The sequence below is a fragment of the Aedes albopictus genome, chromosome 2, assembly GCF_035046485.1.
Source record: "Aedes albopictus strain Foshan chromosome 2, AalbF5, whole genome shotgun sequence".
In the NCBI taxonomy this organism is placed as follows: Eukaryota; Metazoa; Arthropoda; class Insecta; order Diptera; family Culicidae; genus Aedes; species Aedes albopictus.
The window spans coordinates 289115050-289139356 of record NC_085137.1 but is presented as its reverse complement, the minus strand read 5'-3'; the positions used below and the strand labels follow the sequence as shown (position 1 = coordinate 289139356).

General features: G+C 38.8%; 2 protein-coding genes across 2 annotated transcripts in view; one reads left to right on the top strand and one right to left on the bottom strand.

Annotated features, from left to right (window-relative positions):
- The window catches only part of LOC109408165 (uncharacterized), a 323758-nt gene that overhangs the window by 40743 nt on the left and 258708 nt on the right, over positions 1-24307 (bottom strand). Inside the window, exon 7 of the mRNA XM_062852041.1 lies at positions 4883-5134. Within this exon, the coding sequence (XP_062708025.1) occupies positions 4883-5134 (252 nt within the window). The remainder of the gene's footprint in view (positions 1-4882; positions 5135-24307) is intronic.
- On the top strand, positions 12859-14198 carry LOC109408162 (microfibril-associated glycoprotein 4). Its single transcript, XM_019681399.3, has 2 exons — positions 12859-13895; positions 13957-14198. The coding sequence occupies exons 1-2, from the start codon at positions 12922-12924 to the stop codon at positions 14069-14071; spliced, it is 1089 nt and encodes a 362-aa protein (XP_019536944.3). The 5' UTR covers positions 12859-12921; the 3' UTR covers positions 14072-14198.

The window sequence follows — 24307 nt, the reverse complement described above, 5'->3', positions numbered from 1 at the left end:
AGATTCATGACTAGCATTTGATAGAGCGTGGTTACTGGTTGTGCTGTATTTGCCGAACGTTCTTTCTGTACGTGTAAAGACCGGTCCAGAAAGTATGGACGCAGTAAGAAAATACTGGCATTTCAAAACTGTTGATGACTAGTTCTTTTTGATAGGGGAAATTACCTATTCTCGGCCGTTTTGTTCTCTTCGTCTTTGGGGTTTTTTTGAAACCTATTGAACCCAGAGTTGGTCTCAAATCCTTCCCAACTAAGCTGAATTATATGGCCAAGTTTCAGGCAATTTGGCTGACAAAAACCCCCCATGACGAAGAGAACAAACCTGCCGATAATACCCATTGTCACCCTAGCTACATCCTGTTGGTCAACCTATTTTCTCAACATTTGTATAGCGGTTTTTGCGATTCCAACAGTGTGTTTCAAAATACATGAACTTTCAGCGGAACATCATCGAGAAAATGTGCACAAACGATGTACAGAGTTTGAAAGGTCACTTAGGAAATGAACAAAATATGGTCGGAGTAAGTGAGAAAATCGTGCAAGCAGCAATCAGCAACCACGGTGGAGATAACACGTTTAAGCATTGGCAAAAATTGGGTAAAAAACGAAGATCTTGCTAACCCTCGTTTGGATAAACAAATAATGAAGGTGTTTGAGCACAAGAAAAAACCTTCTAACTTACACAAAGCGGGGAATGAACAAAAAAGTTACCATTTCGAATTCCAATGTTCATCATGGCAAACAACGTTTGAACTTTCGATCCTATAGTAAGCAGAAACAGCCAAAACGAATACCAAAACAAGAGCCATCGATCAGGCCCACACAACTGAAGACTAGGTGCGTTCATACTTTCTGGGGCAGTCTTTAGTGTAGGTTTGTACCGCTATCTGCTAGGTCGCCTCTTGTTGCAATTCTGCGGTGTTCAATAAAAGTAAGTGAACCCAGAATTTTCAACTTTATTTCGACGATCTCCGAAGGAAACTTCCCATATAAAATCATCATGTTTAAGATTATTTCAGAAAATCTTCCATGTCTTCCTCCAGAAGTGTCACAAAGACTTCTCTTACGAAATTTGGCATCAATTGCTTCACCAATTCTTCCATGATTTCTTACAAATGATTTAAAAGATTTTTTTTATCTGTATTAACGAGATTTCTAGCCCTAGGCTAGTTCATCTCGGGACACACGCTTTACTTCCCTTCTGAAGGAAGAACTCACATTTTTTTTGCGAGTTTGTTCAAGAAATTAACCCAGGGATTGCTGCAGAAATTCCTTTGGATATTTATTCAGAAATCATTCCAGGTATTCGTTTGAAGTTACTCTAGAAATTTTTCCAAGGATTTCACCAGAAATTCCCACAGCAACTTCCGATTTCTTCAAAAATTTCACTAGGCATTAATCCAAATGTTTCACATAGGATTGTTTAAGGAATTGAAAGTCCATCAGATATTCTTTAAAGCGAATAACTATCTTCCAAGGATTTATTGCAAAACTTCCTGAGATTTCTTTAGAAATTCATCCAGGAACTCTTTAAAAAAAAATTTCAGAAAATTTCCCATGGCTTTTGTTCCGTTTACGGAAGAATTAGAACTTTTCTTAATGTTACGCTAGACTTTTCACACTGCCCGCCGTAGATCCCGCCTTGTTCACGCTACGTGTGTGTAGACTAGCTACCGCGCGCCCAACCCACTGACAGGCATTGTTGTCGACATCTTTTTTGTTAAAACTGCCCCAAAATGTGCTGATCAAACGAAATTGGGCTCCTAATGTGTCAATGGCGTGCGCACGCCCTATTCATGCCCGCGCATGAATGAGACTATGTAGAGGAAAAAGGACGAATGGGAAAAAGTACAATTATCGATAGACAGGCGACAGTTACTTGTATCGGCCGCAAGACGAAGCATCTAGCGAGGGATCCTTACCCTCTAGTTTCGAGTCGTCCTCCCGAAAAGTGTTACAGTACACTTTGCTCGTTCCCCCGGACGGAACAGCTTCTGTAATAAATTCGACCAATAATTTCTTCAGAAATATCTCCAGATTTTCCTCCGGAATTTTGTTTACAAATTCATCCAAGGATTACTTTAATCATTGTTCGATAAAACAACACTGGACAAAAAATCGGCAATAATCAAGTCCCTGAGGAAGGACCAAAATGTGACCGAAACGTCGGACAAGATTAAATAGCTGTATTTTTTTTTCAAGGCTGGAAAAGCTATTTTCAAGCTGTTGAATCCAAAAATTACTTTAAAAAACTTCCACAGATTTTTAAAAAATCTTTCAAGAGTTCCTGAAAAAATCTCCCATGGATCCTTAAAGAAACTCTTTCAGGGACTCCTTTGGAAGCTCCTCGTAGATTTGCTTTGAAAAATCATCCAGGATCTCCTAAATATATTCAGTCAGCAATTCTTTTTGGACTCTAGAATGTCCTCCAGAAACTTTCCCAAGAACTCCTCAAGAATGTCTTGCATGGATAGCTTCCAAAAATGTTGCATGGATTACTTTAGAATAGACATAGAAAATACTTCAAGAGTTCCTCTTAAAAAAATTGCATAGATTGAAATGCATCTACGATTTTTTTTATTTTTTTTTCACAGAGATTCCTTGAGAAAGTTTGCAAAGCATTCATCTAGAAAACCTTTCATGAACTTTCTCAAAAATGTTTCATGGATTTTTTAGAAAATGATGTTAAAAATCAGAAATTTAGAGCTCCTTCAAAATTTTCTCAGAATTGTACAAGAGATTATTAAGGAAATTCCAAAGATTTCATCACATTCTTTTAGATATTCCTTCATGACATTTCTCTTCCAGAAAGTCAAGGATTTCTCAAGAAAGTCTTAGAAAATCTTCCAAGGATTACTTCAGAAATTTTTGTACAGATTCAGAGATTTTTATAAGGATTCTTACTGAAAGTCTGGAAGACATTCTTGTAGATTCCTGCAAAAATTCACACAGAGATTCACAGAAATTCCTCCAGGATTTGCTCCAAGTGTATCTCTAGGAAATTCTCTTTGGATTTCCCCAGGAATTCATTAAAAATGTTTTAAATTTTTATTAGGGAATTTCTGCAGAATTTTTTTTTTTCGAAAATATCTCAAGAGGTTCTGTTGGGTGTTCCATCAGAAGTTTCCAGAAGTTTATTCAGGTATTCCTCCTGAAATTTCTTCAGAAAATCTATCTATGGTCACTTAAAATATTCCTATTTTTTCTTCTTTATCTTTGGAAATATCTGATGTTTCGTTACGACTGTAGGTATTACAACCGGCAGAGGGGGTATTTTCGGCCTTGGCAGTCTTTTAACGGCAGCAAAAACGGCTATTGCATTGTAACCCGACGGTTTCGGTTATGTATTTAACCTTTCTCAAGGATTATATGATCGTTTTCTTGTTGGATTTGGAATTCGGATCTGGAATTTGGCTGTTCTATGTACGGAGTCATGGAGTGATGGCGTCCGCTATGGTGCGTTTGTACCGATTTGTTTGAAAAGCTGCGAATCCGACAAAAAAGCTCCACTGAAAGTACAGTGAGGTTCAAACAAATCGGTACAAACGCACGCTCGACACGCACGGCACGAACGCTCGACACGCACACAGAAGCAACTTTCACATGTACCGACACCACACCAATAACTTTTCCAGCCTACGATGCTTCGCGGTAAGCTGATCGAAAAGCATCGAAAGCGATGAAAAGACAGGCTTGGCTGGAACGCAACAGCTCAACGGCGAAAAGGAGCAGCCACCAATGCTGATCAACGTCGAGTCTGTTCGTGTGCTATTCGTACGGGAGATTGGTTTGATAAAGCGAGGTAGGGTCGAAAGCGAATCGCATCATTTCACGAATGTTTTCACCAAATAGCAAGCTTGCTTGCTGCTGTAACTCAGTCATTTTTTAACCGATTGACTTGATTTTTGGGACGCGGTGAGTTACATAAGCAATAGGTATTAACTTTGTTGGGTTTTGTTTTTAGTAAAGTGTTCGACTGTCCGTGTAGCTGCCGGCTTAGAATAGCACTACGGACCACCTGTTCCGGGGGTAAAATTCTACAAAACATGTAACCCCAATCCAAGGTATCAGGCGAACCGTGCTGATGGATGATTGGTTGACTGGGTTTAAAACATGCTCGATCTTTTACGGAGTCCGTAGCGTGTGTTGCGTTGCGGCGAAAGATCTACCAAATCGAACCCTAGTCCTAACTGCATCCAACTATTGAACAGCCTATTTTAGTAATTAAAGGAAAAACTTTGGTCGTTATTTCATTTCATAGCTTGGTAAAAGTGATAGGTCTCGGTTTGGTTCTGACCGAGATGGATCTTGAACCAAGGAAAAAATGAATTAGTAATCCTAATCTTTTATTCGGTATTCACTGGTTTGAAGCAGTAGGGACTAGGGTTCCGATGCATGGTCAATATCGGTATCATTTCTTGACTTTTTCGTTAAGGGATCCGATTTTGACTGAAAAAGGAGCGTGTTAAAAGCGAAACCTATCAATCAGAATCCTTCCTTGCGATTAAGTTGAAAATGACTACTATAACAAAACCGAATACACGGGGCATACCACAATAGATCAACTACTGGTCGCAGTGGTTATGTCCCGAACAGAGAAAAAAAAAAGTGTTCGACTTATGTGGCTACATCTGATAGGGTCCCAAGTCACTTGGACAGTGGCTTCTATTTTGGGCACTTTTCCGCTATAACTCAATCAATTTTGAACCAATTGACTAGACATTTTGAACACGGCTAGATACTATACCTATCTTACCGCGTTCCGTCAATTGGTTAAAAATTGACTGAGTTATAGCGGAAAGTTCCCAAAATAGAAGCCACTGCCCAAGTGGCTCGGTGCCCTACATCTAAACAAAAAGCCATGAATAAAAAAAATAACTTACCAACTTGTCGCCGGTGGCCATCCTTCAGCACCAACCGTGGCGTCATATCCCGGCACATGAGGTGTACCAAAATGAGACGACCTTGCATGCGCTGCCGCAGATCAGGTTCCCCCAGCCACTGCAGGTAGATTCGGCCTTCGTCGCGGAACAACCGAAACGGTACATCGGTGTCGATCGGATTCCTCAGCTCGGCCCAGCCGGCGTGCGTCAGATACTGCGATCCGGAGACAGCGCACATGGGCATTTTCACACCTGGTTTTTGGGATGGAAGAGAGAAGAAAAATGAAAGTAAATTCGTTAATTAGAAGTGTTTTCCATATAAAATGGAAATGGATTCAAATCGAAAGTGCACAATCGATAAGAAAGTGGTTAAAGCGGCGTCGATCGCCAATCTGGATTATCAGCTTTTTTTCTTCGGGTGTGTCAATTAGATAAATCCAAATGTACTGGTTCGGCCATCGAATGATCCCGCTTTCATTCGAATCGCCTCACAAAAATCTTAAACAATCACCTCGTTTTTTTTGTGGTTTTGTGTCTCGGTCCTATACAAGTGGGCATTGCTTCTGTTCCGTGGACGATTACCATGAGGTTTTTTAACTTTAAAAAGAAAAGGAAAGAGTACGTTGATCCCATGAAACGATGTTATCGACATTTTTATTGTTCTGGTTTTACGGCTACATTCTTATGGCACATTCCCCTGCACAGACACTCCTCACTTCGGAGATTGAGTGATTATTTCACTTAACTTATGGGAGTTTCTCACTTATCAATTGACCACATGACAAATATACGTGTTATTTTACGAAACCGTAAAAAGAATGGAGATGTAAGTGACCGGGTAATTTCCCGGTGATGGCATCCATCCTTCGACACATTAATAGTAGTCTCAAACGGCTGCGTTTTGTTTGATAATAAAATAACCGGTTCGATTGATGACTTAAACTGGGCCAATGCGATGTGTACCTACGTCGATCATATTGAACCTGCTCTCGGTTGGTCGGTGGTAATCATGAAAGTGATCCAATTAGCGGTGTTATTTTTTAGTTTTGAGCTGAACAAAACAGAACCATATTTATTGCTTGGGAGCAGGTTTCGAACTTCGTTCCACTGGTTTATAAATATTTGAATGTCAGAATTTTATTGCCGTTGGAAAAGACAATTTCTGGAGAACTAAAAAGAAAGTCTTTTGCGTTGCTACAGGATCTGGCTAAGAGATTGTGTGATCAAATGTTCCATTTTTTTGTACAGGTTTATGACGCATATATCATTGTGGTTTACGGGGTACTATTTGAATGGCGCCAAAATGGTACAATTTCAACCCTGACTAATAATATTTAGTGCATTAATTGGTCTTTCAATGGTCTATACCGTATTTGATTCTAGTATATAAACATGTCGATAGTCTTTTTCTTCTTTTTTTTTCAGCGTTGCAAAGATACTTTGTTCCATGGGAAGTCGAGAAAAATTCCAACCCGATAATGTTGCGCAAGATTTTATAGCATCGAATCAAAACTCAAGGTTAATAGTAAGCGATGATTGCCTTATTGGTTTGAGATTGGCAACTAGGGAGCTAGAGTCTGTTATTGTCCCCTGTACCTTTATTGGAACCCCTACAGAAATTCCAAAAATAGAAGTGCTCAACTTATCCCATGCAACTTCCTCCGTGAGAACTTTTTTACGTTGCTACAGAGTAGTTCTCGGCAAAACATTTGGCCTGTGACCACAAAAATCTGTTAGTAAAAAGTAAATCGAGTTAAGTACTGTTCCTTTGAATTCAACTAAGAATTTGCATCCTTTGTCAGACACGTACATATTTCGGCCTCAACTGTAGGTCGTCTCTAGTGTCTTTTACTTGACTCGACTATCATCATCACAAAAATCTGTTATTTCTGTTATTTAGGTTCATCTTCAACACAAAAATCTGTTATTTTAACAATTCTATGAATGTGAACACCTAAAAGGGTTCCTATAGGCAATTTCTGGAGGGTCCACTATAGGGACCGTCAGTAGTGAGGTGGTTATAGGCAAGACGATATTTTGAAGAATTGGCAACATCGGAGACATTTCACAAATGCATATTTTAATGGAATAATCTATTGATATTATATATTTTATACGCTTTACTTAACCCTCTAATACCCATTTTTTAAATTTTTATCTAAATATCATTTTTCATCATCTGAAATCGATTTAAACATGTTTCACTTCCATCACCTTCCAGATTCTTTTTAATGCGAGATTTTGTGAATTTTGGTTTTTGATTTTTCATATTTTTATTTTCAAACATCCCTACACTTTTATATTTTTCCTGAAAGTCTATTTCGGATACCGATTTTTGAAATCAAAAACATTTTGAGTGTTTATGATAAATATTAAAATATTTTTTTCAAACTTTTTTCATTGAAAATTGTATTTTCAGCGTAACTATAGGGAAAATAATTTTAAGTAGAGCAAGTTAAACTCCCTCAAACGCATTTACTACAATAGAATAATTGGAGAAAAATTCAAAATATATTAACTTTGTTGTTTTTTTTTTCAATACATGAAGGGGGATTAGGGGCATAATGGACACCCGGGGCGAAATGGACACCCCTGTTTTTGCCGAAACCTTCGACTTTAATGTAAAACTTTCAATGAATAAGTGTAAAGGAACAAGTCATTGTTCTATTTTTCAAAAGTACCATTTAAATTCCTTCAAAATAACCAAAATATCATTGAAATTGAAATATGTTTTTCATATGGTGGATTTCTTATAATTTCGAAGCAGCAGCAAATAAGGTATTACGAGTGATTGAGTGTGTCCACCATACAAACAAGTGAATTGTTAGCTTATCTACATGTATACGTAGATTTAGCAATGTATGAAGTATTATATTTTTGATCAGAACACACTGATAATAGCAATTTCAATGTTGTAGTCTATTCGGGGCGAAATGAACACTGGCAATAATGAATGGATGTACGCGCGTTGCATACTGTTAGAGAGTTTGAAAAAAATTCAATCCGATTATTTTAGCCTAAAATTTGTTTAATTAACTTTGAAGGTATGTGAACTCGTCTATGATGGAGTATTATATCTGTGGTATTGATGTCCGTTGACAAATTACTTAACTGGTCGATATTCTCAAAGACACAGCATCAAATATGCAGGGGTGTCCATTATGCCCCGATGGGTGTCCATTTCGCCCCGTACCTTTCCTGCCAGCCCCAAAAAACACACAGTTTTCAATTCATTATTTCTTCACAATAGTGACATTCTACCAGCTGTAAATGATTGAAATACGTAGGAAACAAGTGAAAGTTGTAAGCCAACTGATAATATGCTAAGTTTTTGTCTGTTATACAGGCCTAGCACTCATTTGCTCATTGGCATATAGTAAACTACAATAATACAAAAGGGTTTGATTATTGAACGCTTACAGCGCCACCTAGCGGCAAAATTCGAAAACTTAAAATTTCTACATACATTTGGCCAAGTTTTCCCATACAAACTTCAAGCGTTATGAATCCCCTTTTGGGCTCAACCGATTTCGCTCAAATTTTGAACGTAGCTTCTGGGAGTCCAAAACAACTGATTTAGGAGGTAAGACTTGGCATTTTTCGAAATTTTTGTTTTTAATATAAGTGCGGGCTACCCTAGTCCAGATATTAAATGACTCAAGCTTTATACTCGGATGAATTCTAGAACGAACTCCCGGAAGAATTTCCCAGAAATAGTTTGGATGGAATTTCTTAAGGGACTCCCAAAGGAATTTCTGGAGGAATTTCTGCAAGGATTTCAGCACATCAAATCGCGGCGGTTGAAACAATAATTACAACGAAATAATTTCTGGAGGAATTACTGAAGGAAATCATAGAGAAACTCCAGAACGAATTCTCATCGGAATTTCCGGAAAAACTCCCAGAGGAATGTGAGGAAGAATTTCTGGAGGAAATCCCAAAGGAATTTGTAGATATATAGAATTTGAAGATCATAGGATTTTTTAAGGAATTTGGAGTAATTTGTAAAGGAATTTCTGGAGATAATCGCAGATGAATTTCTGGTGGAATTTTTGGAAAATTTCCCGGAAGAAAAATCCACTCAGAATTCTATGATTATCTTTGGAGAAATTCCATAAAAAAGTTCTCGACGAATTCCAGAAGGAATTCTCGGTGGAATTCCAAAAGAAATTTCAGAGATAATTTTTGGAGGAATTTTAGAATGACTTCTCGGATGATTTCCCTAACGCATTTATGCAGAACATTCTTTAGGGATTTCCCGAGGAATTTGTGGAGAAACTTCAGAAGATATTACCAGACGAATTACTAGGGGAAATTCCTGCAGGAAAAAGTAAAGTGTTCCTTAGTACGTCAGTTGTTTACTATCATTCATCATTCATTTATATTGAACTGTTGAATTAAGTGTAGAATTAGTTTAATGTTAAAATACACATTATTAAAAAAAATGTTGTATTGGCCGGCTCTGACTGAACATAAATAATAAAAAAAATGTAATCTCTAATATAATAGTAAACAAATATCAAGTTTTAAACTCTAAGTGAGGAAGTCATGTCAGTCGATCCTGAGCGACCATTTCAAAAATATCTGAAACTTTGCACAGTTTTTCAATTTCATCTAAATCGCCATTTTTCGATATCAAACCTTCATATTCACTCACGACTAACTTTTCAAAAGGGTGTATGCGAAAATAGTTCAAAAATATTCTAAAAGCTGTACAGCAAAAACGGATTGTTCGATTGTTATGAATTTTTCGGCAAAGTTAGATAACTAAATGATGATTCCTTAGAAAATATACACTGTAAAAAATTTCATTTTTTACTTTAAAAAAATACGATCTTTGTCACAAAAACTCAAATATCTCAAAACCCTATCTTTTTACCAACGTCAATTTTTTAGGGAAAATGGCCCATTTAATCAGCTATCTACCATAAAATTTTGGTGATGGTAAACTGATAAACAAAAAAGTTATGACATTTCAAACATTTCACAATTTTTACATTTAGTAACAAAAAAAAATTTTTTTTCTGTGTAAATTATTTCGAGAATTATATTTTGATGCTGATTTTATTGTAAAGGCTACCGCCTGAATTAAACAAGTTGTTTTCATGATATTTTTGTTTGATTATTCATAATTACTATAGTATTTATTTGAAACTTAGACGCGATCCAGTGTTGTGATCAAAAATATTGAGAGTGTCATACTTTTTATTGTACATGACTGGTGAAAAAATCCCTTGATAGTGTTGAAAAATGGAATTAAACTTATTTTTAAGACGAAAGCTGCATAATAAAAGTTTTATATATACGCGTATACGTCTAGTTGATCTGCAAAAAAAATTACCTCTTAGAGAACAGACTTTATGATTGGAAGAATGCGAGTAACTTCAACAACAACAAATACATGAGAGGTACATACCACAGACAAACAGACGAAACGCCTAGAACAATTTTCGTGAAAATCCATCGCCCAGTTCACACTACCACCACCTGGTGGAAATGTTTCATGAAACACTGCGTTGTGCAATATCGTCATCAGAAGGCGCTAGTGTAAAACGTCAAACGCAAAGAAAAACGATGGGCACTCTTCTGGTTATGAAAGCCACGACCAAGATTCAAAATGATCGTTAAAGGCGTGGTCAATGAAAATTTCGTCAGTGTTACGTTTGTTTGTCTGTATACATACCATGACAATGCACACGCAAAAGCAAAAAAAATACTACCGCTATGGATATTTAAAACTTTATTGTAATTTTTTTCTTCAGCCAAGCAAACAACACCAAACTAGTCAGTTAAAACTTATAAGTGATTTTGTTTATTATAATCTAACGTACAACATGAACAGTCGCTTTCTCAAAGGTCTTCAACTCAACGCTCTCTTGTAGACCATTTGATGAAAAAAAAAAATGTTCAAAAAAGTTACGAAATCTCACCGAAAGCACCATAGATAAACTGAAAGAGACTGGTTATGCCCAAATTGAATACAAATTTACGCATTTGAACGTCCTGCCGTCTAGACTTTGACAAACGAGCCATCTGTATATCATCGGTAAAGCAGGGCGCAGGAAGTTCGAAAACGACAACAACTGAGAAATTGCCAGAAGTGCTAAGTGCAGAGAGTCATGCCACCGTACCATCAGGGACATCTGTTTAAACAATTTAATCACGCCCCTTTTCAAAAATGCTTTGAAATATACTTCAACATCTATACCCATTTCAATATTTTATCGTTGCAAAACACGCTTTCAACATTCATCTTGAAGAAGAGGGAAAACACTTGTCCTCAAATGTAACAGCAAATTAATGAATAAACGACTAATGCGCGGAGGGCGTGATAAAATCGGAACATTACTGTACATATAATATACATAATACATAATAAAAACAGCTTGTTTTACTCACGTAAGGCCATTCACAAATCAGCATCAAACTGCGATTTCCGGCCGAAATAATCCACACTAAAAAAATATTACTAAATGTGAAAATTGTGAAATGTTTGAAATGTTATAACTTTTTTGTTTAGTAATTTATCATCACCAAATTTTTATGGTAGATTGCTAATACAATGGACCGTTTTCCCTAAATAAATTACGTTGGTAAAAAGATAGGGTTTTGAGATATTTGAGTTTTTGTGACAAAAATAATATTTTTTAATGTTAAAAAAAGTTTTTTTTTCACAGTGTATATTTTCTTAGGAATCACCATTAAGTTATCTAACTTTGCTGAACAATAAAATCAGCATCAAACTGCGATTTCTGATTGAAATAATTTACACAGAGAAAAAAAATTACCAAATGTGAAAATTGTGAAATGTTTGAAATGTTATAACTTTTTTATTTATTAGTTTACCATCACCAAATTTTTATAATAGATTGCTAATACAATGGACCGTTTTCCCTAAATAAATTACGTTGGTAAAAAGATTGAGATATTTGAGTTTTTGTGACAAAAATGATATTTTTTAATGTTAAAAAAGATGTTTTTTCACAGTGTATATTTTCTTAGGAATCACCATTTACATAGTTATCTAACTTTGCTGAAAAATTCATAGCAATCGAACGAACCGTTTTGGCTGTGCAGATTTTTGAATATTTTTGAACCATTTTCACATACACCCTTTTGAAAAGTTAGTCGTGATTCAAAATAATAATTTGATATCGGAAAATGGCGATTTAGATGGAACTGAAAAACTGTGCAAAGTCTCAGTTCAATAGAAAATCATGAATTAAAAAATTTCCTTAATTTTGATGCTGTTGCTTGGAATCGCTCAAGTAAGTTTACACATGCAACACCCCTGTTTTTTTTATCTGTATTAACGAGATTTTTAGCCCTAGGCTAGTTCATCTCGGGACCCACGCTTTACTTCCCTTCCGAAGGAAGAACTCACATTTTGCGAGTTTGTCGATGTTCATGCTTATTGTCCATTAAACTTGTGAGTATTATGTAATTGTATTTTGTTCAAAATTGATTTAGTCAGAGTGGACCATATGTAATTGCTATCATTGCAGGGCGATGCATTGATAAAAAGTAGTCATGATTGAAGATTTGGTTTCCTCTGACTTAATGTGCCGACCAAGTAATGCTAAACTTTTCAAGGTTTTCAACTTTTCAAGATGCAGTATTCAACTGAGTGTTGCAATACTTTCTCAAGCGAGCCCGTATTTTCGACGGGTAGTGTGTACATGTATAAATAATTTGCCTGAGGTTTTATAGATTTACGATAAGTTTTGTGCAGTTTGGTTGAAAAATACATGAAATGCTAAGCGCTAATATTAGACGTCATATCCGTCGTCGTCCGTCGTGTTCACCCAGTCGTCAGCATACTACTGCATCGGTACTTTTTTCGCCTTCTTATCTCGTGTGATTTACAAAAGTATCCTGCTGAGCGTTATGGTGTTTGCTCCTATGCTTAGTGCGATATCGAAGGGGGTTCCCTATGCACTCCGATATCTTGGACTATGCTACAGTGTTCTTGCATAAATACCACCGTCTGCAGTGAACTTTATGGTAGTTAGCCAGTTGAATCTCAAATCAATAGCATCATGTCGGAAATTATTTCGGCACGACTCTCAATCTTTTTCCTTGTGTTCATCATCTGGAATGGGCGATTTGTAAAATCGTTAGAACCGTCCACAGAGCAATCTATCGAGCCGGTTGCAAGCAGCAATTTCGGATATGAGGTGCTACTTACGAAAATGGATTACCTGGAGTACAAGCTGATGGAACTCGAGTTCGAAATCAAAGAGCAAAACGAGCAAACGACTCGTAACCAAGCAAGGCTGGAGAAAACCCACGAAGGCATGTCCTGGATGATGACCAGAATGGAAGAAGCCATCAGCCAAAATTTCACTTCGATAATGGGACAATCCTGGAAAATTTTACAACGGCAAATAAGCTGTGCCCACCACGAAAGCTTGCGGAATGAAATGTTCAAAATGAAACCGGTCAAAGGACCTTCAGACAACGTGAGAATGCTGTTTGATTTACAACAGTTCAAGGCGCGTGGACCGTTTGAATCGTGCAAGGCCGAGCCGACCAAAACTTCCGGAAAGTATATGTTGCAACCATTCCCCACTGAAGATCCATTTGTTGCATTCTGTGAGCAAACTAAGTTTGGTGGAGGTTGGCTAGTGATTCAACATCGATATGACGGATCGATGGAGTTCTACCGAAACTGGACAGAGTACAAGAATGGCTTCGGAGAGGCTGATAAGGAGTTCTGGATAGGACTTGAACGCTTGCATAAGTTGACCGAAACCAATCATCAGCTGCTGATAGAATTGGAAGATTTCACTGGAGATTACAAATATGCACGATATGCCGGGTTCCAGATCGGTAATGAAACGGAGAAATATTCCCTTAAAACGCTGGGAGCCTACAGTGGAACTGCAGGGGATTCATTGACCTATCATAAAGGAATGATGTTCACAACTTTGGATAGTGACAATGATAAAAATGCTGCAAATTGTGCAGAGACTAGTTCGGGAGCCTGGTGGTACAATACCTGTCATCATAGGTAAGTTTGTTGTTTGTTTTATGCATCACGAGAAAAACTATTTACAAAATATGTATTACAGCAACTTGAACGGGAAATTCATGACCGGAAATGACCAAAGAGCTATGAGCTGGTACCATTTCAAAAGTTCACACTACGGGCTCAAGTACACGCGAATGATGATTCGTGAAATGTAGAATACTACAAGTGAATTCGCATGAACGCAACAGAGAGATGGAGTTTTTAATAATTTTGTATATTTTTAAGTTGTTTGATAACAGAGTTATCACATCATTGTCGAAATAAATGGAAATTATTTACCTTGTGAGTTCAGCATATCAATCTAGAAAATCTATCCATTTGCATACACAGGGGGTACAAAATTGTAATACGCAAAATTTTGAATGTTCATGGTTTTGACGTTTCTTGGCCTTGTTATTTACAAAAAATGCTGGCCACCTGTCTGCACCGGTTAATAGTCAGGATCTGGGAAACTGAACCGCTACCGAAGGAAGGGGTAATCTGCCCCATTCACAAAAAAGGCGACCATTTGGAATGTGAGAACTTTAGAGCGATCACCGTTTTGCATGCTGCCTACAAAGTGCTATCCCAGATCACTTCCGTCGTCAGTCACTTAAAACGAATGAGTTCATGAGAAGTTATCAAGCCGTCTTCATCGAAGCCCGGACGGTCCGTTGATAGTACCTTCACCGTACGGCAAATCCTCCAGAAATGCCGTGAATACCAGGTCCCAACGCATCACCTGTTTATAGACTTCGTACGACAGGATCGATCGAACAGAGCTATGGAGAATCATGCACGAATACGGCTTTCCTGGGAACCTGACTAGACTGATGGACGGTGTGCAAAACTGCTTAAGGGTTTCGGGTGAACAACTATCCAGTTCATTCGAATCTCGCCGGGGACTGCGACAAGGTGACGGACTCTCATGCCTACTCTTTAACATAGCTCTGGAAGGTGTGGCGCGACGAGCCGGGCTCAACAGCCGGGGAACGACTTTCACAAAATCCGGTCAATTTGTGTGCTTTGCAGACGACATGGACATTATCGCCAGAACAAAATTTGGTCAACCTGGTTATGAACAGCCCTGACTACCCAACGATTCGTAGGCTATATCGTCGGCTACGATATACATACGGAAAATAGCCATTGGTGGTGGGGCATCTCAGTTAAAAATTATGAAAGTTCACATAAAACACAAAGCTGAGGATCAGACTTTGTTCCAGATGGAACGCTACGCCAAGAAAAGAGAGAGCGAGAAACTTTCAGCATTTAAAACGATATTGGTTCACAACATTATGGCTAGGTTTGGGCGGTAAAACGATATAAATGTGCTAGTTTGCAAAACAAGTTTGGCCGTTTTCAAAAAATTTACGAGATTTAGATTAGAAGACGAAGATATCACCAAATAACTTTTCCATGTTTTATGAAACTGACCCCAAACTATTGGCTGATACATCATACTGAGGGATGACCCTAAACTTTTGGTCGATGACATTAAGAGTTAATTTACTTAATAACTTTCTTCCTAGATTTTTTATCCAGGTTCGGCAAAAAGCAGTTGAAAGCTAATAGAAATTATATTACCGCTCTCATCTTTAAATTTGGTCGATCCAATTTACTGCCGGAAGTTTATATTCATTTTTTAGAAAATTTGACAACTTTGGGTTAAGTTTACATACAAATGTTTTTGTAAAAGTTACACCTAAACCATGTTCAAAGTTACTTTGACTTAGGGTATGTGTACCATTCCTTGACCTAATATGCAAGCCACCTTGAAAATTTTGACCACAATTTGTGAAATAATAACACTAGCAATGATTTGTTGATCCTATTACGCATACTAGGCAATACAGGTTTTAACAATTGGTAGTGAACAAACGTAATTATTCAAGAACTTTATTATTTAAGTTGAAAAGATTCGATGCGATGGTATGCAACATTGGTCTATGGTACAAAAATGGTCCTATTAAGGGGCCGTCGATGTCGATTTTAGCGTTACGTAATAAATGGATGCTGCCATGTAAATGGCGGCCTGGTTTTATCGAGAATGAAACCCCAGTATGATCCGTCAAGAGTTTGATGCATTGCCCGAAGCTCCATTGTTGCATAAGATAGAAACATCCATCCGTAGAATGAAATCGAACAGAGCCTCGGGGTCAATAGCATACCAGTCGACATGCTCCAAGCTGCCCTCGTAGTATCTGAACAACTGCTGCATCGATTATTCTGCAACATATGGGAAACAACGACATTTCTGGTCGACTGGCATGCAAGGCTTCTTAGTAAAGGTACTCAAAAAGGGTGACCAGACTGTTGACTGTATGGGATAATTGGCAGGGCACCGTGTTACAGTGCATCGCTCTCAAAATTCTCTGCAAAGTGATCCTCAGCCAAATACAGCAGAAAATTGACGCAACTCTCTGACAGTAGGCAGAGGATTGCATGCCGGACAATTCTTCGTGGACCATATTATCGCGCTGTGCATTATTTTCGATTAAATCAATGAACTCCTGTTGTTCATTGATTACGAAAAAGCTTTCGACCGTCTTAATTACGAAAATATGTGGGGAGCCTTCAGGTGCAAGGATGTCTCTGAGAACATTGTCGGCCTTATTGAAGTGTACGAGGCAGTTTCGTGCAGAGCACGACACTGTTGTATAATGTCTTGTTCGATGCTATCCGGGTCGTCGCTGGAGGGAGGCAAGGATGTACAACATAGTTTCCCAAACTTAGGTTTTGCGAAGAAATAAAGGAAGAAATAAAGGAAGTCGACACAGAACAAGGCAATGACGGGCTATCGAGGTATATTTTGTTCAAAATTGAAGAACTTGTGTAGCTAGACAATACTTGAGACATGTGGTAGTGGCGTTTTTCTTCTACACACTTAATTCAGATTGCCGGGATATCAGCATTTTTCCATTCTTTTGCCGAGATTTGCACAGCCGAGTAATCAGCAAACAACAATTTTGCTGAGATCTCAGCAATTTTGACAGTTCATTGCTGAGCTTCGGCAATCGTTTTGCTGAGAGTCAGCTAACAAATGTCACTTTTTGCTGGGATATCAGCTGATAGTTTTACTGAGCAGACGGCTGTGCGCGTTTTTGCCGAGCCCGCAAATCTGTTTTGAGTGTGTAACTTTTATTAATGGCGTTACATTAAGGACAGACTTGTTAGAATCCCAAAATGGCCGCCACAATGGCCGACTTTGGCACCTACTCACGATTTCAAGCGCACAAATCTCTTCGTAAACAAAACCAGCGCATCTGATCTTCTTATTTTAAGCTTATTACGAGTGAGAAAGAACAGAATAATAAAATACACTGTTGTTTGAAGCTTGCTTCTTGAGATTTGTGCGTCTGAAGTTCTGATGCACTGTTGAAGCGGGATTTCTAGACGTTTGTCCTTAATTATTCACTGAAAGCAGCATTTGCTTGTTGGAATTGGCTACGTCGCTTACAAAGACACAGGACAGTTAACAATTTACAACCTGGAAATATCCTCGATCACACCAGGATTCAAAACAACCTACCCTTAGCATGGTTTAACTGAGTTTACTGCCTGAGTAATTGGACTCAATTGGATATTTGTTGGGCTTCTGGCAAATATTTTTTTTATGATGCGTTGGATATATTGCAAATAAAACAGCACCTCCCTTCCTACAATTTTGACACTTCTAGTTAATTTGCCATAAAGCCTAATGATATAATTATAAAATGAAACAGAAATCAATATATAAAACATAACATATTATCTCTTGTACCACTGTACTCTGACCACCAGTTCCACGGGCTTTACCTATTCCACGGGATCTGATCTCAATTATTCGACACGCCAAAGGCAGAATGATTAGACGGCCAAGCGCGGTGCTCAAAAAACCATAAAATTACACATGTCAAACCGACCGAGCCACCACGGCACGACTCTGTCTGCCCAAGCCCGTGCCCGTGCACCATATCTGCCAAGGTAGCCTACGGTGTCGTCCGTCCAGCATTCCTCCCATCGTCGACACGAAGCGCGCGCGACCATTGCATGATCATCATTATTATTATTAACATTATTATTATTCTCCATTACAGTGTTACAGCTCCACCTGAAGCTGTGTTATTATTTTATTAGTCGCCCCCGTCGTATATCTTGGCTGTGGCAGGTTCTCCCTCTTGTCTTGGCTCTTATCGATGAGTAACACCTAGGGCACGTAAAACTAATTTTCCTATAATCGGCATACTCCATAAGTGGTCTGTCATCGTTGCAGATGGTGATAAATTCGTGATACAAGATCAAAATATAACAGTTCTTCAATCAAAGTAGATCAACATGAATAACGGGTTTGCTCATCAATAGGTCCAACTCTGAGTTTGACCCTGAAAGTGTGAAACCCATATCCATATTCGAGTACCCTGCCAGGTGCAAACAGTTACAGACATTCCTTCATTTCTTCAACCGCTCCAGGAGCAAACCAGAGATGCTTAGTTCTGCAAATGAGGCCCCCAGGTGAAGTGCAGTTAGGTACACCTATGCCTCCTCATCGTCGGTGGGCTCTCTCTCTAATGATAATGAGCTCGTAATCTATGGTTTGTGGCCGAAAGGTTTGCATTCGAGTAGCTCTTTTTGTTTGAATAAATATGTATGTATACGGATGCTTTACCGTGTCTTGGGCTTCTTTCCCGCAGAGTCGAAGTGACACCCTCGATGACCACCAGTCGTCGGGTTCTGCTCTAGCTCTGTTTGAAAGACATAAACAAGTGACAGTGGTAAAACGATCCAGGTTTACGAAAGAATATGGGGAAGAGTGTAGCACCTGTGAGGGCTCTTGAATTCAAGCACACAGGCCGAGGGTAAATTAGGCTAATATTTTATTCATGGATCGGTTGTGAAATTGGATTGCGCGAAATCAGCAACATTTACAAGATAAACGTTATGAGGAATAAAGATGAGGGGCTGTCTATTTAGTACGTAAAGGCATTTTTACAATTTTTCGACACCCCTACCCCCCTTGTAAGATTTTTTGTATGAGAACCCAAATATTTTTGTATGGTGCGTAAGATTTCTCAAAGTCCCCCTCCCCCCATAAACCCTTACGTAATTAATGGACAGCCCCTAACAAGAATTCAAGGTATCGTTTTCTGCTATTATGCTCACAGAAGAAAAACCATTTTAAAGTGTATTGCATGATATTTTATGATCTGCATCTGCTGGTGTTCGAGACGAAAATCTGGAAATCGTTCCTATCCTATGATTATAGGGTGTCCCAGAAAGTATGGGCACAACTTTGCTGCTCTGCCATTTGGGAATGGATGCATTAGCAAACTTTATTTTCACACATATCCTGCCTTAATATATCAACATCAAATGCCAATTATTAAAATTTGCATTTCACACCTCGTTTGAATGCGGTAGAACATATCCTGAAAGACCTTTTAAAGCTTCTGCACAAATTGCTAAATTTTTCAATAACATCGCTTAACGCAAATTGTTTTCTACGCATGAAATAAAGCCCGATAAAAATTTCAAAAAATATATCCGTGTATTTCTACATGCGTATCTATTAGACAACCCTTAGTTCGAGTTGAAAACATATACTTTTGAACCTGAAAAATAAATTGAAACACCAAAATCGATATTTTTGAAACCCCGTTTCTCTAATAGTTGTAAACAAGCTTCTGAATCCATATCACAACATGCAGAAAATTACATTTTAATTTCACTATAAGTTAAATAAATGCTCCAGCTTTATAAAGTGTAGTTTAAATTGTTTTTATTCTCGTCAAAACATGTTTTAATACTCGAATGTCTGTGGGCATATCTTATCCAGAAATAGAAATGGCGAATTTTTCAGTTTTCTCAAAATTATGGTTTACCCGTACGCACTATCAAAACATATTTATATAAAAAAATTCAATCAACCATCTGAGGAAACATGTTTTCGAATGTATCATGTGAAAAAATTTCGAAAAAAATGTTTCAAATTTGGATATTTGGCAAAACCGTAAGAAAGTAGATTGTGCAGAAGTTTTAAAAGATGTTTTTTCATTTTAATCATTCTGCATATAGAAACCCTTTTTAATGTTTAAACTCTTTACAGGTATCAATTAAAATACTCTGAATAATAATACAAAAATATAAAAATTGGTGTTTGTTAAGAAAATGATTGTATTTTTGCTGTACAAAGTTGTGCCCATACTTTCTGGGACACCCTATAAGTAAATTTGAAAAACAATTTGACATAGAAGAATTGAAGTGCCATGCCATAGAGGGAACTCCGGTGGCGATCGATATAGGTGGAAATCGTTTTTTTAGATAGAGGCTGATGGCAAAGTAGCAAAATATCATTTGAACTCATTTGAACAGTCTACTGATATTACACTTGCATCACCGTTACTATATCACTACAGGTATATAAAGACAGCAATGTAAGGTAGCAATTTATTAATTTATCTATATTTCTATTTAATTTGATCTATCTGACACAAAAATTGTCTAATTAAATATATTGATATGCTGTTTACATATTATCATTACACTGATCTGATATTTTAGTAGGTTTTTAATCAACACTAAAACTTTTTGATGACTAAAACAGGTAAATAGTTGTTTTGTATTACTTTTGATAATATCATCCTGATGAGCCCTTATTTTGACTGAAAAAAGGTGAGTCGACATGGAGCGTCCAACATAGCTCTGGTCCTCACAAATTCTTACCTGGCAATTGATTTATTCAATATTTTGACCTTAATAAAACGATTTATCTCACAGTGAAATGTCACTAACCCATGTTTTACACATCATTCATAAATTTCGATGCATGATCGTCGATATCGCCTGGTAGGCACAGAATTCTTTCCCTTGTGGGGGCTATTGTGGGTGTGATAGCTATATATCCACATGGCTCGAAGCTTTTTATTATCCGGTGCTTGCTCAGCCGGTAGGAGGCGTTCAAGAGAGTGATTTAACAATCAGCTATAAAATTGCTGGGTGGTGCTGACACGCTTCACTGATTTTTGCGATGATTGATGTTTTGCCTCGGCTACAATGAAGCTGCACTAGAATAATTCAATTACACTTCATTCTGTCGGTAGGTAGGCATTCACTTTTCTCATGGTGGATTAAAGGTCCGAAAGAATCAAGTGAAAACATGATTCACCGTTCTACTACCGCTGCTGGTTGGGCAGGGTACTGTGCCTTCCGCAAAGGTGGAAATGTAAATGAGGTCATTGAGTTATTTATGACACTTGGAGTGGTTTAGCTGCAATACACTTTGCTGCAACCAGCGACGCGGTCCTGAGTGTTTGCCCTACGAAAAGTGTCATCCACTTAACTTACCGCGTTTGCTTTCTTCGTGGGGAAAATGGATGCATATTTAATGCACATTGTTATTGTTTATTACACTTACCTCCTATGTAAACATATTATTAAGAGTCTAGCATATTGTACTCTGCCGTTTTTTGCGACTTGTGCATCTTGCTGTTGTATAACAAGAGAACCATTGAATGTGTGACCAGTTGACTTGAGCTTGAGCTCGTGGATGTAGACCAGCTACATTCATACAAGGAACCAACACCCTGAAACCGATCAGCACTAAAGTGCATAATTTCCAGACTACACCAAAAATGTGAAACTCTTGCACATTCACAAAATCAGCTCCTGCGTCCACAAAATCGTAAAATTCGCAAAAATTTGTGTACGGCATCCTAGCTAGGTTTACTAGTGACCTTGGTAAACAAAAATATCGACATTTCGCATCTAGAAAAGTGTACGAGCTGTTTTTGTTACACATTTTTGGTGTAGTCTGGAAATTATACACTTATGAGTAGGTCTTACACATTCTTGGTACTGAGCGGTCTTAGCGTAAAGGAGATATCATCTACCGAGAACTAGCAGGCATTTAAAGTGTGTGACCTTTGGTGATCATCTATTTTAGGCGACATTGGCGCCTGCCACGTCAGGTTGCAAGTGCATGTGGGGAAGGGGAAGGTAGTGATGATTGCAATCTTTTGTATCCACAGCAGACCGAATATACATCTGCGTCTGTACAAATTCATGCGGATGTCGGAGTGTTGGTGGGATATAGTTGGCAGAGGGTTCACACATTCGTGCGTGGATGCCAGGCGTAAGGTGATAGATTCGTGCGATTATTGTTGTGAAGCTAAAGCGGCACAGTTCGCTTGATTGCATAACTCGTAGGTGTTATCTAATAGACTGACATTGTGCTGTGACATTTGGAAGAAAGGGAAACGGCTTTATCAATCAGTTTCTGTTCCAGCGATGGCTATGAACATGTTAATATACATGAGTTGTATATGTAGAAAGGAAGAAGAAAGAATATAAAAAGATACAAGGTGGATGAAAGGAACGGGCCAGGGATTGTACCCAAGATAAGCCAGGGTTCCCGGAAAGCTGAGAATGGTGGACCTGAAAAGGCTGGCCCGTCACGGAAGGATGGAATCAAGAAATTGCGACCGTTGGTAGACCCTCAGCAGCCACAGAGTAGGGCGTACCAAGGGGAGGACCCCCGTTGGACTAAGGTAGAGCGGAAGAAGAAGAAGTTGAAACCGCATGTAGAAGTCGTGAAGGCGCCAAGCGCTAGAAAGACGACGCGCTCGTCATCAAGACAGAACAGTCGAAGTACTCGGACGTCTTGAAGGCGATGCGAAGCGACACCAAGCTCAAGGGTCTTGGAGCCGACGTGCGCAGTATTAGACGTACACGTACGGGCGAGATGATCCTGGAACTGAAGCGCGATAAGGAGCGTAAGGGCACCGCCTACAAGAGGCTGGCGGAAGAGGTCCTTGGTGAAGGAGTAGAGTTCATCGAAGTGGAAGAGCTCGTCACGGCACTGCGGCAACAGTGCGAGGTGCAGGTGGCCGCTGCAGCCGTTAAGCTACGGAAGGGGCCAGCAGGGACACAGACAGCTTTGGTTCTGCTACCTGTGGCGGACGTCAAAAAGTCCGTTAAAGTAGGGAAGATAAAGGTTTGTTCATGCGTATGTCGCCTGATGTTCCCCGAGCCACCGGAGGTTTGCTTTAGGTGTCTGAAATCAGGACACAAGTCATGGGACTGCAAAGGCCCTGACAGGTGCAAACTATGTATGAGATTCGGCGCTGAAGGTCATAAGACACAAAGCTGCACGAGTCCACTCATATGTATGATCTGTACCCGTTAAATCCGTCAACAATAAGCATCCTACGGGTGGTCGCCAAAGTAAACGGGGTCTTCTTCTGTTTCCGCGGTGGCCGTCGAGCAGTTCACGCAGATGCTGGACCGCATGACGATATGAAAACTTGCGGGGATAGCAAAGTCCCTTAGCGTAGGTAAGGCCCCAGGTCCGGAAGGAGTTCCTAATCTAGCCTTAAAAGTAGTTATTGCAGAGGCTTCCGAGATGTTCAGGTCTAATGTGCAGGAATGCCTGAACGAGGGAGTTTTCCGAGATGCATGAAAGAGGCAGAGCCAGGTTGTATTGCCAAAGGCGGGGAAAGCACCCGGAGACCCGTCGGCATATAGATCAATATGCTTGATTGACACGTCGGGGAAGGTGCTCGAAAAGATCATCCTCAATAGAATGTTGAGGTACATAGAGGGTGAAAATGTTCTTTCGAGTAGCCAGCACGGCTTCCGGAAGGGGAGGTCGACCGTAGACGCTATCATGTCGGTACAAAAACCGGCGAGAAAACACTTGAGCGTAACAGAATGGGAATTCGCTACTGTACAGTAGTGACTCTGGATGTAAGGAATGTGTTTAATAGCGCCAGCTCCAGCTAGCCAGCTATTGCCGATTCGCTCTTGCGTCTGGGGATACCCGGGTACCTGTACAAAATTCTCGGAAGTTACTTCCAGAATCGAGTACTAGTTTACGACATTACGCTCGAAGTCTACGGTGAGACGATCGAAGAGGTGAAGTTGACTAACGACCACTCGACTAGAGGCACCCTTGCCGTTGACCGTTAACGCATATCGGACGAACATTTTTCTATTTTCACAAAGGTCACTTAAAAATTCACTATCAATATTCTTCAATATGCAAGTGAGGTGTACCATTCTATTTAGGTGGAAAAAGTTCAATTTCAACTCTTGGTTTTCGAGTTATTGAGAGGCGAGCGCAGTTTAATGGTTAAGGGCTAGTTATCGTTAACCGTTAAATTGGGTTCTTTAGGGGTATCCGGATTATTTCATAATCGGATTCTCCGTCCAAAAATGACTCGAAATCCAAAATTTCATAACTTTTGGAGTCTGGGAACTATTTTTAAATTGCATTTAAAGTTTGTATGTGGATTTTTTTGTTCGGGTCGAACTGTCACTTTATCGATTGAACTGTAATTCTATCTACGAAAATTAAAACTGTTTTGTAAATTTACCCATCAAAACAAAGGTATTGGAATCCAATAAAGTCACGTTATAGTCAGAAAAATGAGCTC